Raw genomic sequence first — 19701 nt, 5'->3', positions numbered from 1 at the left:
GAGAAGGCGTGGGACAGAAGGACTAGGCAGAGGCAAGGTCAGACGTAGCAGAAGGTCGGGGGCAGGCGGCAAGGTTCGTAGTCAGGATGGATAGCAGAAGTTCTGGTACACAGGCTTTGGACACACTAAACGCTTTCACTGGCACAAGGCAACAAGATCCGGCAAGGAAGTGCAAGGGAGGAGATTAGATATAGCCAGGGAGCAGGTGGAAGCCAATTAAGCTAATTGGGCCAGGCACCAATCATTGGTGCACTGGCCCTTTAAGTCTCAGAGAGCTGGCGCGCGCGCGCCCTAGAGAGCGGAGCCGCGCGCGCCAGCACATGACAGCAGGGGACCGGGACGGGTAAGTGACCTGGGATGCGATTCGCGAGCGGGCGCGTCCCGCTGTGCGAATCGCATCCCCGACGGCCATGACAGTGCAGCGCTCCCGGTCAGCGGGACTGACCGGGGCGCTGCAGGGAAAGAGACGCCGTGAGCGCTCCGGGGAGGAGCGGGGACCCGGAGCGCTAGGCGTAACAGCGTGGAGGTGGTAGCATTAGCATGAGGAGACCATAGAGCAGCAGAATGAGAGAGCCTGGAGGTGGTAGCATTAGCATGGGGAGACCATAAAGCAGCACAATGACAGAGCCTGGAGGTGGTAGCATTAGCATGAGGAAACCATAGAGCAGAACAATGACAGAGCCTGAAGTTGGCAGTAGCAGCATAAGGGCCATGCCAACTGAGGGTTGAGTCTGAGGAACCCCCCGACTGTTGACTGGGGGTGTCGGATGTCACTTGGGATGAAGTGGATGACTGAGTGAACTGATCAATCACAGCTGCTGGGTTGCTAGTCGCGACATGACTGCCAGCTGACACCCAGAGCTCAGTTATCCAGGAAAAAACTTTTTTTTATATATCAACTGGCTCCAGAAAGTTAAACAGATTTGTAAATTATTTCTATTAAAAAATCTTAATCCTTTCAGTACTTATGAGTTGCTGAAGTTGAGTTGTTCTTTTCTGTCTAAGTGCTCTCTGATGACACGTGTCTCGGGAACCACCCAGTTTAGAAGCAAATCCCCATAGCAAACCTCTTCTACTCTGTGCAGTTCCTGAGACAAGCAGAGATGTCAGCAGAGAGCACTGTTGCCAGACAGAAAACAACAACTCAACTTCAGCAGCTGATAATTATTGAAAGGATTAAGATTTTTTAATAAAAGTCATTTACAAATCTGTTTAACTTTCTGGAGCCAGTTGATATAAAAAAAAGTTTTTTCTCTGACGGCCCCGAACAGCCAGAGCCTGCAGGGGTGAGGTGGCACTGGTGCCACCTCACGATCGCCCTGATTCGTCGGCCGGATTACTGGCCGACCAATCAGGGCGCCTGCTGCGAGTGTCACTCCCGCACCCACTCCGCCCCTCTTCCGGAGGACGTGAGCGGGTGCAGGAAGACGACCCCCGGTGCTGGGGACCCCGATCCCCGGCGTCCATGTTGGGATTGGGGCCCCAGGAGCAACGGAAGCAACGAGGGACTGCCCTGCGACTGAGCAGCAGCAGGAGGTGAGTTACAGCCTCCTGCTGTTGCTTAGCAACAGCTCCCAGCATGCAAAAAGGGCATGCTGGGAGCTGTAGTTATGCAACAGCAGGAGGCAGACCACCACAACTCCCAGCATTCCCTTATGGGCATGCTGGGACTTATGGTTTTGCAACAGATGGAGGCACATTTTCTCTATGGAAAAGTGTACCTTCAGCTGTTGTATGACTACAACTCCCAGCTTGCACAAACAGCTAAAGTGCATGCTGGGAGTTGTAGTGGTGCATCTGCTGGTTGCATAACTACAACTCCCAGCATGCCCATTGGCTGTCGGTGACTGCTGAGAGTTGTAGTTTTGCAACAGCTGAAGGCACACTGGTTGTGAAACTCAGTTTTTTTTTTACCTAACTCAGTGTTTCATGACCGGTGTGCCTCCAGCGGTTGCAAACTACAACTCCCAGCAGTCACCTTACACCATGCATCATACATGCTGGGAGTTGTAGTTGTGCAACAGCTGGAGGCACACTGGTTTTGAAACACTGAGTAAGGTCACAAACTCAGTGATACATAACCAGTGTGCCTACAGTTGTTGCAAAACTAAAACTCTCAGCTTGTACAGTCTGTCAGTGCATGCTGGGAGTTGTAGTTTTGCAACAGCTGGATGTCCCCCCCCCCCATATGAACGTACAGGGTACACTCACATGGACGGAGGCTTACAGTAAGTATCAGGCTGCAAGTTTGAGCTGCGGCAAATTTTCTGCAACAGCTCAAACTTCCAGCGAGAAACTACTGTGAACCCCCGCCCGTGCGACTGTACCCTAAAAACACTACACTACACTAACAAAAAATTAAGTAAAAAGTAAAAAACACTACATATACACATATCCCTACACAGCCCCCCTCCCCTCCCCAATAAAAATGAAAAACGTCTGGTACGCCACGGTTTCCAAAACAGAGCCTCCAGCTGTTGCAAAACAACTACTCCCAGTATTGCCAGACAGCCACTGACTGTCCAGGCAAAATAATAACTCCCAGTATTGCCGTACAGCCATTGACTGTCCAGGCATGCTGGGAGTTTTACAACAGCTGGAGGCACCCTGATTGGGAATCACTGGCGTAGAATTCCCCTATGTCCACCCCTATGCAATCCATAATTTAGGCCTCAAATGCGCATGGCTCTCTCACTTTGGAGCCCTGTCGTATTTCAAGGCAACAGTTTAGGGTCACATATGGGGTATCGCCGTACTCGGGAGAAATTGTGTTACAAATTTTGTGGGGTATTTTCTGCTTTTACCCTTTTTAAAAATGTAAAATTTTTGAGAAAAGAAGCATTTTAGGTAAAAATGTTTTTTTTTTTTTTTACATATGCAATAGTCGTGAAATGCCTGTGGGGTATTAAGGTTCACTTAACCCCTTGTTACATTCCCCGAGGGCTCTAGTTTCCAAAATGGTATGCCATGTGTTTTTTTTTTGCTGTCCTGGCACCATAGGGGCTTCCTAAATGCGGCATACCCCCAGAGCAAAATTTGCTTTCAAAAAGCTAAATGTGACTCCTTCTCTTCTGAGACCTGTAGTGCGCCAGCAGAGCACTTTTCACCCCCATATGGGGTGTTTTCTGAATCGGGAGAAATTGGGCTTAAAATTTTGGGGGGTATTTTATGCTGTAACCCTTTGAATAAATGTAAATTTTTTGGGAAACCAAGCATTTTAGGTAAATGTTTTTATTTTTTTTTACATATGCAAAACTCGTGAAACATCTGTAGGGTATTAAGGTTCACTTTACCCCTTTTTACGTTCCCCGAGGGGTCTAGTTTCCAAAATGGTATGCCAAGTTTTTTTTTTTTCTGTCCTGGCACCATAGGGGCTTCCTAAATGCGGCATGCTCCCAGAGCAAAATTTCCTTCAAAAAAGCCAAATGTGACTCCTTCTCTTCTTAGACCTGTAGTGCGCCAGCAGAGCACTTTTCACCCCCATATGGGGTGTTTTCTGAATCTGGAGAAATTGGGCTTCAAATTTTGGGGGGTGTTTTCTGCTATTACCCTTTTTAAAAATGTAAAACTTTTGGGAAACCAAGCATTATTTTTTTTTTTTACATATGCAAAAGTCGTGAATCACATGTGGGGTATTAAGGTTCACATTACCCCTTGTTACGTTCCCCGAGGGGTCTAGTTTCCAAAATGGTGTGCCATGTGGGGTTTTTTGCTGTTCTTGCACCATAGGGGCTTCCTAAAGGTGACATGCCCCCCAAAAACCATTTGACGCTCCTTCCCTTCTGAGCCCTCTACTGCGCCCGCCGAACAATTTACATAGACATATGAGGTATGTGCTTACTCGAGAGAAATTGGGTTTCAAATACAAGTAAAAATTTTCTCCTTTTTACCCCTTGCAAAAATTCAAAAATTGGGTCTACAAGAACATGCGAGTGTAAAAAATGAAGATTGTCAATTTTCTCCTTCACTTTGCTGCTATTCCTGTGAAACCCCTAAAGGGTTAAAACGCTTACTGAATGTCATTTTGAATACTTTGGGGGGTGCAGTTTTTATAATGGGGTCATTTATGGGGTATTTCTAATATGAAGACCCTTCAAATCCACTTCAAACCTGAACTGGTCCCTGAAAAAAAGCGAGTTTCAAAATTTTGTGAAAAATTGGAAAATTGCTGCGGAACTTTGAAGCCCTCTGGTGTCTTCCAAAAGTAAAAACTCATCAATTTTATGATGTAAACATAAAGTAGACATATTGTGTATGTGAATAAAAAAAAATATTTGGAATATCCATTTTCCTTATAAGCAGAGAGCTTCAAAGTTAGAAAAATGCAAAATTTTCAAATTTTTCATCAAATTTTGGGATTTTTCACCAAGAAAGGATGCAAGTTACCAAAAAATGTTACCACTAAGTTAAAGTAGAATATGTCACGAAAAAACAATCTCGGAATCAGAATGATAACTAAAAGCATTCCAGAGTTATTAATGTTTAAAGTGACAGTGGTCAGATTTGCAAAAAATGGCCGAGTCCTTAAGGTGAAAAAGGGCTCAGTCCTTAAGGGGTTAAAGTGCAGAATGATGAGTAAAAAAAAATATTTTAGCATAAAGCTGCAACATTGTATAAATGATCTTAAAACATGCAAATTATCTTAATGCATTGCATATATATATATATATATATATATATATATATATATACTCTAAAAATAAATTACCACTTATAGCACAGAAGCTCCACTTTTATGCAAGGAGTTCATGTTCAGGAGATGAATTTGTTATGACTCGTGTGCACTTAATTTAGTCAGCTTCATGTAGGTGCAGTAAGCATTAATTTTAATGTTCCCCTGCACAAGCCTCATTTTATCTGTGATGATACGTCTGTGTGTCAGAAACAAGCGGTGCCATCTATTTTAGTCATTGGTAATCTGGAAATAGCAGCATGCACTGTAGCAGCCAGAAGGCAGGTTCCCATTGCGTCACAGTTTATGCTTTCATGCTATTGAAAAATTAGTAACAAATCGTTCACTCCAGTCAAATGCTTCCCCTGTGTATCCACATCCTTCTAGCAACAGTTGCTGTCTACTCACTGAAAAAGCAAACAAGCTAAAAAGAGACGCGGCAAAGTAAAAAGCTCCTATTATAATTAGAATTTCTATCTTCAAACATATTTTTAGCAGATATATTAGACATATAAAGAGAGACAGCATGTCCTGTAGTAAAACTAAAAAAAAATATCTCCAGGGATTTTATATATACAGGGGCGTACCTAGAGCATTTGGCACCCGGGGCGGACTCTTTGTTTGCCCCCCCCCCCCCCCCCACACACACACACACACACACGCACCCCCCTTAATTACATCCCCTCCCTCCCCTCCCCCCAGGAGCGGACTGACAACACTCGGGGCCCCCCAACCAAAAAAAAGGCAAGGGCCCCTGCTAGGCTCTGCAGCTCGTCAATCTTCTGCTACGCTCCTATTCCACCCAAATCCCACACAAAATAAACTAAAATTTATATATGTAAGAAACACTTTAATGTAGGTAAATTTCCATGACCAATAATACTGGTATACAAGGAGTAAATATATACCACCACACAATAACTGGATAATACTGCCATACTGTACTGAATAAAACCACTATACACAGACCACTATACTATAAAGAATCTGTATACAATATAAGTGATTATATACAGGATCATATGGCGGTAGATATCAGCTGCACACAGGATGTGTATACCATATAAGTGATTACAGTTACATTTTGGGACTCACAATTCCGTCTTTTCTGATCGGCGCGTCCTCTTTCCTTTCCTTCTCCGTCCGGATAAGACTGCCATGTGGATCTCTTAACATCTGCAGGAAAAACATGTCAGACTCTGCATATTTTCAGTGCCCTCCCCTCTTCTACACAATCTTCCCATCTATAGGCCCACAAACTGTAATAATGCCCTCCTTGGTGCCCTGCACAGTAAAAGGGCATGTAGGTAGGTAGCCAGGTAACCCCCTCTTTCCCATAGGTATATGCAGAGTTACACCCCCCCTCTTTCCCATAGGTATATGCAGACTTACACCCACCCCTCTCTTTCCCATAGGTATATGCAGAGCTACGCTACACCCCCCTCTTTCTCATAGGTATATGCAGAGTTACACCCCCCCCCTCTTTCCCCTAGATATATGCAGAGTTACACCCCCCCTCTCTTTCCCATAGGTATATGCAGAGCTACGCTACGCATGGCGGTATATGGTTATATGCAGAGTTACACCCCCCCTCTTTCCCATAGGTATATGCAGAGCTAAACCCCCCACCCCTCTTCCCCATAGGTATATGCAGAGCTACATCCCCCCTCTTTCCCATAGGTATATCTAGGGCTGGGTGGTATACTGGTTCATACCGAATACCAAATTTATTGGGCTGCACGATATGAATTTTTCCCCATACTGCAATACCGGTTGGGCCCCTCCCCCTCGGGAATGTATTATCAGCCTAGCACAGCGCTGTCCCCACATCGGGGAACTAATCCTATGTTACCCGCCAGCACTGTTCTGCTCCCCCCAATTAATAATCAGCCCAGCTGGGTACTACTCACATATGTCAAGCACTGCCCTCCTCCTCTTTGTTGGGGGCCGCCGGGCACAGGAACTCTATACTGTACGCCAGTGGTCTCCAACCTGCAGACCTCCAGATGTTGCAAAACTACAACTCCCAGCATACCCGGATAGCCGGCGATCGAACTCTCTTTACGCCAGTGGTCTCCAACCTGCTGGGAGTTGTAGTTTTGCAACAATTGGAGGTCCGCAGGTTTGAGACCACTGCTGTACGCTGTATACCTATGCCCGGGCTGCAAAAGATACAGAAAATAAACTTTTAACTCACCCACGTTGGCCACACGCTGGGGACGGGAACGCCGGACAGCCGTCAGCCTATCACCGGCCAGAGCGATGCCCCGCCCTGGCCAGTGATAGGCTGAGCCCACTGTCATGTATGAAGCCAGCTTCTTACATGACAGTGGGCTCAGCCTATCACTGGCAGGGGCGGGGCATCGCAGGTTGGAGACCACTAGCGTACAGTATAGTGTTCTTGCGCCCGGCGGCCCCAAACAAAGAGGAGGAGGGCAGTGCTTGACATATGTGAGTACCCAGCTGGGCTGATCATTAATTGGAGGGAGCAGAACAGTGCTGGCGGGTAACGTAGGATTAGTTCCCCGATGTGGGGACAGTGCTGTGCTAGGCTGATAATACATTCCCGAGGGGGAGGGGCCCAACCGGTATTGCGGTATGGGGGAAAATTCATATCGTGCAGCCCAAAAATGTGGTTTTCAGTATGAACCGGTATACCGCCCAGCCCTAGATATACCTATGGGAGAGAGGGGGGGTATAGCTCTGCATATATCTATGGGGAAGAGGGGGTGGGGGGTTTAGCTCTGCATATATCTATGGGAAAGAGGGGGGGTGTAACTCTGCATATACCTATGGGAAAAAGGGGGGGTGTAGCGTAGCTCTGCATATACCTATGGGAAAGAGAGGGGGGTGTAACTCTGCATATACCTATGGGAAAGAGGGGGGGTGTAGCGTAGCTCTGCATAGACCTATGGGAAAGAGAGGGGGGTGTAACTCTGCATATACCTATGGGAAAGAGGGAGGGTGTAACTCTGCATATACCTATGGGAAAGAGGGGGTTACCTGGCTACCTACCTACATGCCCTTTTACTGTGCAGGACACCAAGGAGGGCATTATTACAGTTTGTGGGCCTATAGATGGGAAGATTGTGTGGAGGAGGGGAGGGCACTGAAAATATGCAGAGTCTGACATGTTTTTCCTGCAGATGTTAAGAGATCCACATGGCGGTCTTATCCGGACGGAGAAGAAAAGGAAAGAGGACGCCGCTGATCAGAAAATACGTAATTGTGAGTCCCAAAATGTAACTGTAATCACTTATATGGTATACACATCCTGTGTACAGCTGATATCTACTGCCATATGGTCCTGTATATAATCACTTATATTGTATACAGATTCTTTATAGTATACTGGTCTGTATATAGTGGTTTTATACAGTATGGCGGTATTATCCAGTTATTGTGTGGTGGTATATATTTACTCCTTGTTTACCAGTATTATTGGTCATAGAAATTTACCTACGTTAAAGTGTTTCTTACATATATAAATTTTTGTTTATTTTGTGTGGGATTTGGGTGGAATAGGGGCATGGCAGAAGATTGACGAGCTGCAGAGCCTAGCAGGGGCCCTTGCCTTTTTTTTTGGTCGGGGGGCCCCGAGTGTTGTCAGTCCGCTCCTGGGGGGAGGGAGGGGGTTTAATTAAGGGGGGGTGCGTGTGTGTGTGTGTGGGGGGGGGGGGGTGACAAACAAAGGGTCTGCCCCGGGTGCCAAATGCTCTAGGTACGCCCCTGGACATAGGTATAAAGGAAAACAAACAACAGGTACTAATAGGCATTCTGTACAGATGCATAAGCTACAATTTTGGTACGTACTTTACATTGGCCCCGATTTACTATTGTAAACCTGACCTGTTTTGTCGGATTGTGCGCCAGAATTTTTGTCTGTGTCAGAATTTCTGTCTGCACCCGAATTTGCGCAAAAAAAAAAAAAAAAAAAAATCCGACCAACTCTCCATTTTACAGAGAAAACCCGAAAAGGGGTGTGACTGTAGGAAAAACAGTGGCAATGTCAACCAAAAGGGGTCGTGTCCCAGACATATTCAAAAATATTCCTACATATTTATTAAAGGGGTACTCCGGTGGAGAACATTTTTTTTTAATTTTTATTAACTGGTGCCAGAAAGTTAAACAGATTTGTAAATTACTTTTATTAAAAATCGTTATCCTTCCAGTATTTATTAGCTGCTGTATACTACAGAGAAAGTTCTTTTCTTTTTGGATTTCTTTTTTTTTCTCTCCACAGTGCTCTCTCCTGACACCTCGGTCCATATCAGGAACTATCCTGATACAGACAGACAGGTGTCAGCAGAGAGCACTGTGGAGAAGACAAAAAAGGAAATCCAAAAACAAAAGAACTTTCCCTGTAATATACAGCAGCTAATAAGTACTGGAAGGATAAAGATTTTTAATAGAAGTAATTTACAAATCTGTTTAATTCTCTGGCACCAGTTGATTAAAAAACAAAAAAAAAAATTCCACCAGAGCACCCCTTTTACCCCTTGGGGACGAAGGGTTTTTCTGTCTGCACTTTCGTTTTTTTCCTCCTTACCTTTTAAAAATCATAACCCTTTAAATTTTGCACCAAAAAATCCATATGATGTCTTATTTTTGCACCACCAATTCTACTTTGTAATGAAATCAGTCATTTTACCCAAAAATCTACGGCAAAATGGAAAAAAAATAATTGTACAACAAAATTGAAGAAAAAATGCCATTTTGTAACTTTTGGGGGCTTCCGTTTCTACACAGTGCATTTTTCGGTAAACATGACACCTTATCTTTTTTTTGTAGGTCCATACAATTAAAATGATACTCTACCTATATAGGTTTGATTTTGTCGTACTTCTAGAAAAAATCATAACTACATGCAGGAAAATTTATACGTTTAAAATTGTCATGTTCTGACCCCTATAACTTTTTTATTTTTCCATATATGGGGCGGTGTGAGGGCTCATTGTTTGCACCGTGATCTGAAGTTTTTAGCGGTACCATTTTTACATTGATAGGACTTTTTGATCGCTTTTTATTCATTTTTTCATGATATAAAAAGTGACCCAAAATACGCTATTTTGGACTTTTGAATTTTTTTGCGCGTACGCCATTGACCGTGCAGTTTAATTAACAATACATTTTTATAATTCGGACATTTCCGACATTTATTGTTATTTTTATTGACACAGTTTTTTTTTTTTTATGGGAAAAGGGGGGTGATTCAAACTTATTAGGGAAGGGGTTAAATGACCTTTCTTCACTTTTTTTCACTTTTTTTTTGCAATGCTATAGCTCGCACAGGGGACTACAACACTGCACACACTGATCTTTTACATTGATCAATGGTTTCTAATAGGAAACCATTGATCGATGATTCTGCCGCTTGAATGCTCATGCCTGGTTCTCAGGCACTGAGCAGTCATTCGGCGATCATACAGCGAGGAGGAAGGTAGGGGACCCTCCTGCTGTCCTACAGAGCTAGCCGGGAGCAGTTTACTTTAATTTTAGATCCGGCGTTCAACTTTGAACGCCATGTCTAAAGGGTTAATAGCGCACGGCACCGCGATCAGTGCCGCGCGCTATTATCCACGGGTCCCAGCCGTTGTTAGAGGCCGGATCTGACCCGCTATGATGCTATAGAAAGGGAGTGGGCGGAGGGAGTACAGGTATGCCCTCTGTCCCCAAAAGGTTAAGGTTTTCACAGAAAATTTTGTGTATTTTAGCTCTGGAAAACCCCAACGCTCAGAGCAGTTGTAAAAAAAAAAAGCAAAATGTAGGGAAAAAGTGCAAAACGTAGGGAAACATTAGAAAAAAAAATGTGGAAAAATACCTTTCGGGAAACAAAACCCACAAAGAAAACTATACTCCACTCTTAGTAAATCAGGGCCATGGTGTTATTTACAGGTACCATATAAATTATGTTATACATTTTTATATGATGTGCTATATGAGTATTGTATGTGCTCCAATGTATTACCTTTTTTAATAAATTTTGCTCCACAGTAACAGATTAATGTACAAAAGTTAGATGTGCAATCTATGTCTTTTTTTTTTTACATTTGTAGTGTATTTTTATATTTCACCCCCCCAGTTTTTGCCACGTTTTCTCCTCTTTTTTGCCCAAGTATAAGCACTCTGCTTGTCTAATCCAGTTGTTATAAAGAGTGAACTATAAGAATCACAATTATCGCAACTTCATAATTACAATTTCTAATATCCACAATATTTCAATTAACTCTATGGGATCACAGTAATAAAAAAGTACTTATGTTTAGTTTGAAACTACTACTTAGAAGGAATTAGATGATTGCTTACTTATAACTTGTAAAAGACCTTCATGTCTGCACCATTTATACATCTGCACCATGAATATCTAGTGCAGATGCATAATGCTATAAATGTTTAAAGGGGTACTCCGCCCCTAGACATCTTATAAGATGTCAAATTGCCGGGTTTCCGTTGCTGGGGCCCCCCTGGATCTACCATGCAGCACCTACCTGTAGCGGCTTTTGGAACCGCTGGAGGTCCTCAGGGACGGAAGATCGTGACGTCACGACTCCGCCCCCATGTGACCTCCAGCGGTTTCGGAAGCCGCTACAGGTAGGTGCTGCATGGTAGATCCAGGGGGTCCCATCAACGGGACCCCGGCAATCTGACATCTTATCCCCTATCCTTTGGATAGGGGATGTGATGTCTAGGGGCGGAGTACCCCTTTAAAGCAGATTTGTGATTAGTATAACAAATAAATTGAATTTGTTATACCATTTTTCCGATTCCAATTTATTTTTTATTTTTTTCTTGCTATAACCCCATTCCTGTGAACTTTATTTTAAAAGGGGTGTGAATGCTGGGGACCCCCAAGATCTTGCCTGCGGCACTCCAGACATCCGATGCGCGGATTGAACTTCGCTCAGTGTTGGATGACTGGCGATGTGGGGTGGAGGTTTGTGACGTTACGGTCATGCCCCGCTTGTGACGTCATGGTCATGCCCCCTCAAATGCGAGTCTGTTGGAGGGGGCATGACGTGAGGGGGCATTATCTGTGTTTTAATAGCAATCTCCTTTAGTGTGTGTTATAAATCAGTGGTGCTGCAGACCACTGGTTGTTTTATTGTTACTTACCTTAGAAGCTATATGCTATTAGTGAGCTACCAAACACACTAATCATTAACGCACTAAGAGGTTGTGGTTTTAAAATGACTTTGTACCACACATTTTATGAATGCTTAATAAAAGTTTTAGGGGTGGGAATTAATAAGGGTGTTAATGACTAGTGTTGCTCGCGAATATTCGCAATGCGAATTTTATTCGCGAATATCGCATATTCGCGAATATAGCGCTATATATTCGTAATTGCGAATATTCGTTTTTTGTTTTTTTCACAGTACACATCACAGTGATCATCCCTCTCTGCTTCCAGCTTGTGTGGTGTAAAGAAGGCTCTAATACTACTGTGTGAGACTGGTGTGTGAATTTTCGCATATGCGAAAATTTGCATATGGCAATTTTCGCATATGCAAATTTTCGCTTATGTTACTTTTTGTATATGCTAATTTTCGCATATGGTAATTTTCACATACGCAAATTTTCGTATATGCGAAAATAAAACGAGAATATTACGAATATGCGAATATTCGCAAATATATGACGAATATTCGTCCATATATTCGCAAATATTCGCGAATTCTAATATGGCCTATGCCGCTCAACACTATTAATGACCCAGGGCTTGTCCTTTGGTCAAAGGTGTGTTGACAATATTGACCCTGACCCATCTTGGGGTATTGTTTGTAGTTAGGGGCAAAAGTAGGGCACAGGGGCAGAACAGGTAGGACCTTTACTTCTTCCCAGACAACCCCTTTAAACTGACCACAGGTCCCCTTATCGGTCTCCCTCACAGTCCGCATGGAGTCACATGCAGTCGCTACAGCTCCATACTACAGAACCATAAGCATTACTCATGCTTATGTATGGAGCCTTAGTGCATCATGGTATTACAAAGTTTTATGTCTGTAATATGACATTCCTTGGATCATGCCATGTTTTTATCCTGTATGAATTAAAAGGTGTACAAGGGTACATAATGACTTCCTAGACTTCTACGGTGTCATATTATATCTCTTTAAATGTGCCTTAATGCAGCTGGGTACACGAGCCCTAAGGCCAGGTTCACACTTCTATAATACCTCCATATTAAAGCATCTGTATTAAGGCTGCAACACCTGGTTCTCTTGCAGTTCTATTGAAATGATCTCAGATCATCATAAATATCATGATAATCTAGGTTTGGTTCAGCAGAACTTAGGGGTTTGATGGTTTGGCTGTCATAGAGTCCCCCAAATGTGTCCATTCTAATAGCATTATATAACATATTCTAATAGCATTACATTGTTATTCTTCACATCAATGAGAACAAAGCCCACACAGCTTATATTACTCATCCAAAATACATTTAGATGTGTTTAAAGGAGTACTCCACCCCTAGACATCTTATCCCCTATCCAAAGGATAGCGGATAAGATGTCTCATTGCGGGGGTCCTGCCGCTGGGGACCTCTGCGATCTCCCTACTGTACCCGGCATTCATTTACAGCATCGGGTGCAGTGTTGGAGACTGATCCCGTCACGGCCACGCCCCCTCAATGCACGTTTATAGGAGGGGCCATGACATCTGCCACGCCCCCTCCTATAGACCTGCATTGAGGGGGCGTGGCTGTGATTGCCTCGCATCACCAGTCATCCGCCACAGAGCGAAGTTCACTCCATGCACCGGATGTCTGGGGTGCCGCATCCGAGGTCGCGGGGGTCCCCAGCGGCGGGACCCCAGCGATCAGACATCTTATCCCCTATCCTTTGGATAGGGGATAAGATTTCTAGGGGCGGAGTACCCCTTTAAGGCATCTGCTGCAAGTCCTATAAAGTATCCTGTATGCATTCGCTGTGTAAGATATGGCATGTTTGCTTTTTTCTTTGTTTTATATCTTTCTTTGTATGTTTTGCTGGCACGTTGCCTAGCGTGGAAAGGCCGGCGCTGTGAGTATTGATAGCCATGTGATATACAGTTATTGCCTTGCTGACATTTTTTTCTCCCCCTTGTTTTTACTTCAAGTGCACTTGTATACTTTATGATACCACAAGTTATTGCCTGTATTGAAAGGTTTGTGTGTTACTCAAGATGACTTGTAAAGTTTTGTCAATCTTCCCAACCAAGAGCAACAGGAAATACCAGAGAACACTAGACTCAGTAAACCTATAAAATTTCAGAAAGTAGCCCATTATTTCAAGTAACTTTTCACTGAACACATTGGGAAGTTCGGACTAATTAGTTTTTGGCTTCACAATAACAGTTCCCCGGTCTTTTTTCTTTATAGCGTTCATATTAGGTTAAAGAGGCGGAATGGATCTGAAAGATGAAATATTGGCAGTATATACATTTACCTCTCAGTAGGGGCTCCTCTCTTTGATCTGCACTACAATTATTTTCTTGCTCAACCTTTATTGCCATTCCGCAGAGTTAAAAGGCATTGGCATTATTCACCACAGACATATGCATTACTGAAAATTGATTACTTGGACGTAAAGAATTATATTCTCCAGCCAGAAAAACCCATCTGAAGCATCTTCACTGTTTACATTCAAGATAAAGTAGTAAAATTGTATATGTAATACACTCACTGACCATTTTATTAGGTACAAGTTGCTAACACCGGGTTGCACCCCTTTTGCCTTTATTCTTTATGGGATACTTTCTCCAAGGTGCTGGAAACATTCCTCAGAGATTTTGGTCTATATGGACATGATGGCATCACACAGCTGCTGCAGATTTCTTGGCTGGATATTCATAATAAGAATCTCTTGTGAATTATCCTGGTGAAAGTCGCCATCAGAAGATGAGTCCACTGTGGCATAAAGGAAAGGACATGGTCAGCAGCAATACTCAAGTAGGCTGTTGCATTTAAACAATTCTCATTTGGTACTGAGGGGCCCAAAGCATGATAAGAAAATGTCCCACGGCCGGAAACAGCGAGCGGTCGGGGCGAGTGACACTGTGAGGGGCGGGAACGAGCAACATGGCAGCGACTCCACATTCAGCATTCCTTTTAGTACTCGCTCTCCTGACCACCGTCCATGCTTTGACTCCCAGCCACTACCTGAGCCAGGCAGATGTGGAGAGACTTAAAGATGTCTTGGAACGTCCAGTGTCTGACCTGGAGACGGCCTATTACTACACTGTAGGCTTCCATCATCTCGGGGCCAGTGTAGCAGATGAAAAGACTGCCTGTAACTTCATTCGCTCTAATGTTGATATCAGTAATGTGGATTCCCTGTTCTATGCTGCTCAAGCCAGTCAAACCCTGTCCAATTGTGAGGTGCCCATCTCTAACGAAACCAGAGACCTGCTGCTCGGTGCTGTCAGTGAAGATTCCTCTGTCACCCAAATATACCATGCCGTAGGGGCCATCAGTGGCTTTGGTCTCCCTCTGGCCTCCCAAGAGGTTGTCAGCGCCCTGACCATCAGACTCGGTAAAGAGGAGAATGTCCTGGCAGCCATTGAAGCTCTCTTAACTGCGTCTCTGCTGTCCCAGCAAGCTGACCTGCGCGGAATTGTGGAGGAAATCGAGGACCTTGTGGCTCGACTGGATGACCTGGGTGGGCAATTCCTGCAGTTTGAGGAAGGTCTGGAGGCTACTGCTCTGTTTGTAGCTGCTACATACAGGTTGTCCGATCATGTTGGTGTGGAGCCTGCCTTGAAGGAGGACCAGATTGTCCAGCTAGTCAATGCCATCTTCAGCAAGAAGAGCTTTGATTCGCTCTCGGAAGCCTTCAGCGTGGCTTTTGCAGCATCTGCCTTGTCGCACAATCGCTATCACATTCCGCTCATTGTGGTGCCTGATGGACCCGCTACTGTGTCTCACAAACAGCCCCTTCTTAAGCTTCTGGTTACCAATGTCCTCTCCCAGCGACTATCGGATGCAAAAGTGAAACTGAATCAAGCCAAGTCCTGTAGCACCAAAGCCACAGTCCTGGAGCAGGCACTATTTACTCCATCTGGGGACTCTTTCGAACTGAATTTTATGGACTCCAAGCCAGCGAGCGGTTACTACGACTTCTCTGTGAGCGTGAAGGGTGACAGCCGTTTCCTGGCAAGCCAAGTTGAGATCAAAGTGAAAGTGTCAACCGAAGTTGGAATCAGCAATGTAGATCTCTCCATCGTGGATAAAGACCAGAGTATCTCTCCCAAAACTGCCAGGGTGACCTTCCCCTCTAAAGCCAAAGGACCATTCACTTCTGACAGCCACCAGAATTTTGCACTGTCCTTCCAGCTTACCGATTTGAACACAGGAGTCAGCCTGACACCACATCAGACATTTGTTCGCCTGCATAACCAGAAGACTGGCCAAGAAGTAGTGTTCGTTGCTGAGCCAGACACCAAGGGCACATATAGGTTTGAACTTGATCCATCTGAAAGGAAGTCTGAATTTGACTCTGCATCTGGGACTTACACGCTCTTCTTGATCATAGGAGATGCTACCTTGGAGAATCCCATCCTATGGAATGTGGCTGATGTTGTCATTAAGTTCCCTGAGGAGGACACACCGACCACTGTCCAGAGCAAGAACCTCTTTGCCCCCAAACAAGACATTCAGCACTTATTCCGGGAGCCAGAGAAGAGGCCACCTACTGTCATATGGAATACTTTCACCGCCCTGGTCCTGGCGCCATTGCTGCTCCTCTTTATTCTTTGGGTGAAGATTGGTGTGAATATTTCCAACATCAGCTTCTCTCCAAGCACGCTGGTCTTCCACCTTGGCCATGCCGCAATGCTGGGCCTGATGTATGTTTACTGGACTCATCTGAACATGTTCCAGACTCTGAAATATTTGGCCTTATTAGGAATTGTCACGTTCCTAGCTGGAAACCGCATGCTTGCCCAGAAAGCAGTCAAGAGGTCAAAAAAGTGAAGAGAGACCGGATCCGAAAAAAAGAGAATAATACACCTTAACATCCCAGCGTCGGTTCATTTGTAAATGTTCAAAATTGCAGTCCTTTTAAATTTAGTTTTGTTTTTTTACGTACCCCAAATGTTTTTTTTTTGCACTGATTGTTATACTACCCCTCCTCAGCTGCCCCCCCTTCATTGATACCACTGTGAAATCCATTCCAGACGTGGCGTACGCTGACATCTTTTTCTGCCAGATGCAGGGCTTGAACTAGCTCTGGGCATTTTCACACTTTTACAAACTACCATAGTGTTGGGTGGGTGGGGGGGTATTGGCACCATGTCATTTTTGGGAGGAGGGTGGGGACGATGTGGAAGAATGGAATTGGGAAAAGATTTAAAAAATGGGACTTCCGAATGTTTCTTTGCCTGTTTAATAAATGGAAGGTGAATGGGGAAAAAAAAAAAAAAAAAGAAAATGTCCCACACCATTAAACCATTGATACATGGCCGGATGAATCCATGATTTCATATTGCTTATTCCACATTCTGACCCTGCCACCTGAATACCGCAGCTGGAATGAAGGCTGATCAGACTAGTCAATGTTCTTCCATTGTCCAATTTTGGTGAGCTTGTGTGAATTGTAGATTCAGTTTCCTGTTCTTGGCTGACATGAGTGGCATCCGGTGTGGTCTTCTGCTGTTGTAGATCATCTTCAAGGTTTCATATGTTGTACTTTCAAAGGTAATAGGAGACATAGGAGAAAGAAAGATAGAGATGGCGCTTCATAGTGGCAGTTATCCGCGTTATTTGCGGAGAGTAGAACAGAAAAGTCAAGGACCTGCTCACCTTTAAAGGTTGCGCTAAATTACAGGCACAACACTGATAATCGCTTTGGGAAGGTCGCCGGTCACTGGTGTGTCGGGAGCAGCTGGCAATCGATCCCGTCGAGGATAGTGAAGAATTCAGGAGTACAGATGTGGGAGGTGGACTGCGGCACTGTACAGATGTGGGAGATCCGACTGCGGCACTGTAGAGCTACACCGGCGTGATGACATAGGACAAGTGTCCTGTGTCCTCACGCCGGTGTAACGCTACAGTGCCACAGTTAGATCTTCACTGGAAGGAAAAGGAAACTCCTGCCGGGATTTCCACCTCCCACATCTGTACTTGTGCTTTCAAAGGTGGTATTCTGCATACCTCTCACATAGGGCAGGGATAAGTGCAGCCCCAAGCTCACCCACAGCCACTTTCCCTGCCTACTTGAGTATCCGCACTAAGCGACATCCTGAATTGGTTGACAGTCCCTGTTCTGAAGAAGTTGTAACTTACGTTCCCAAATTGGACTTGTGTGCCTGATGCAAAGTTGCAGGTGCACAATTCCAACTTCAGAATGCAAGTTACCACTTCTTCCCTGTGTGCATACGGTCCTATAAGATCTGATGCAGGAGACATTGCTATTGAGTTGATTCACATTCAGCTAACTGGATTACTCACATTACTTGCAATAATATCTTCTAATACGTGTTGCCATTTGCCCATCTTCTCTGCAGAATTGCAACAGTAAATTGAAAGAACTGCATTTTTTCCTACAGGTTCAACATTTAATAACTCTGAAGAAGTTTTTGGTTATTGCGGGACTCATTATCTGTTAACAAAATATTCCCACTTAGTTGTAAAACCTTGCCACTTATATTGTTGGCTGCTAATTTATGCAGCAGGTGAAATTAGGTCTTTCTACCAAGTCATACATTGCAGTGTGGTGTAGATATTTTATTTTGTTGTTTTATTCTATTTTATTTTTGTACTCAAAGGTCTCGGTGGTCTGGATACTATTTTATATATGTACATTTTTTTTGTTATATAAATGTTGCTATCTTATATTTAATTATCTATCTGAAGAACAGTCTTTTTTATATATAACTGGATATTATTATGCACCAAATCAGCCACTGATCTGGCGAATGTCATTGAGATTAGCTCTGTGTCCAAGCCTACTGATAGGCCTGGGCATTGTCACAGAAGCGCATGATGCTTCAGCAAAACACAGGAAAGTTAACCCCTAAGTCAGAACCAGATCCTACTCATTACAATACAATGGTTTTAACAAATGGTTATTTGAGACACTTTTGCCTTTCTGTTATCTTGAACCAGTCTGCCCATTCTCCTCTGACTTCAACAAGGTATTTTCGTTCACTTAACTACCGCTCAATGGAAATTTTCTCTTTTTTGGACCATTTTCTGTAAACCCTAAAGATGGTTGTGCTTTAAAATCACAGTAGATTAGCAGTTTCTAAAATACTCAGACCATCTTGCCCAACAACCATGCCATGTTCAAAATCACTTAGTACGAGCTAAGTCAGTGGTTGGTTTGAACTTCAGCAAGTTGTCTTTATCATGTCTACATGCCTAAATTCCTTGTTGCTGCCATGTGATTGGCTGATTAATTGTTTGTTAACACAAATATCTAAACAGGTGTACCTAATAACATGGTTAGTGAGTGTATATACCAAGTGGCTTCAGTGGATATGCACATTTTCCATGGTATGTGTAGCAATACATCACACAACTGGTTCCTTTGGGAGAGGAAGGGTCATGAAAGGGAAATAAAAATAAAGATGGCATGTCTTAGGTCATGCACAAGATATGCAAGAACAATCCATTTTCCAGATTTGTACTATGATTTAAGTAGGAGACAAGATAAAAAAATATATATTGCTGTATCTTTTAGAAATGAAAAATGGATTTGAAATGGATGCATTATGATAGTGGCCGGATTACCGCGCAGATGCATATGGGTGATAAATATGTCATCTACTTTCTAGGTCACACTGGTGCTAGTGGAAAAAATAATGAAGAACACATAGTTTATCATAGAATGATCAAAATAAAGTAAAATCTACTCAAAGAAATTAGATGTCATAGAAGCACATATTGACTTGCTCTGGTGTACTTCACCTTCAGTAATTTGTTGTGTACAGAAAGGTTTGAGTTGTATTTGTAGGAAGGGCAATAAATATCACAAAGACACAGGCTTCATTATACCTTAAAGGGGTAATCCGGCGCTTAGACATCATATCCCCTATCCAAAGTATAC

The 19701-nt window shown here is 43.7% G+C and overlaps 2 protein-coding genes across 10 annotated transcripts in view; both read left to right on the top strand.

Annotated features, from left to right (window-relative positions):
• The window catches only part of HDAC9 (histone deacetylase 9), a 656589-nt gene that overhangs the window by 336362 nt on the left and 300526 nt on the right, over positions 1-19701 (top strand). The gene's annotated exons all lie outside the window — the stretch shown is intronic.
• On the top strand, positions 14695-16707 carry LOC130273258 (dolichyl-diphosphooligosaccharide--protein glycosyltransferase subunit 2-like). The gene has a single exon (XM_056519754.1). It carries the CDS (start codon positions 14733-14735, stop codon positions 16623-16625), a length of 1893 nt encoding a protein of 630 aa, XP_056375729.1. The 5' UTR covers positions 14695-14732; the 3' UTR covers positions 16626-16707.

Source organism: Hyla sarda, chromosome 5, assembly GCF_029499605.1.
Source record: "Hyla sarda isolate aHylSar1 chromosome 5, aHylSar1.hap1, whole genome shotgun sequence".
Lineage (NCBI taxonomy): Eukaryota > Metazoa > Chordata > Amphibia > Anura > Hylidae > Hyla > Hyla sarda.
Note: the sequence above shows the minus strand (reverse complement) of the source record. Positions and strands in the feature narration are given on the sequence as shown.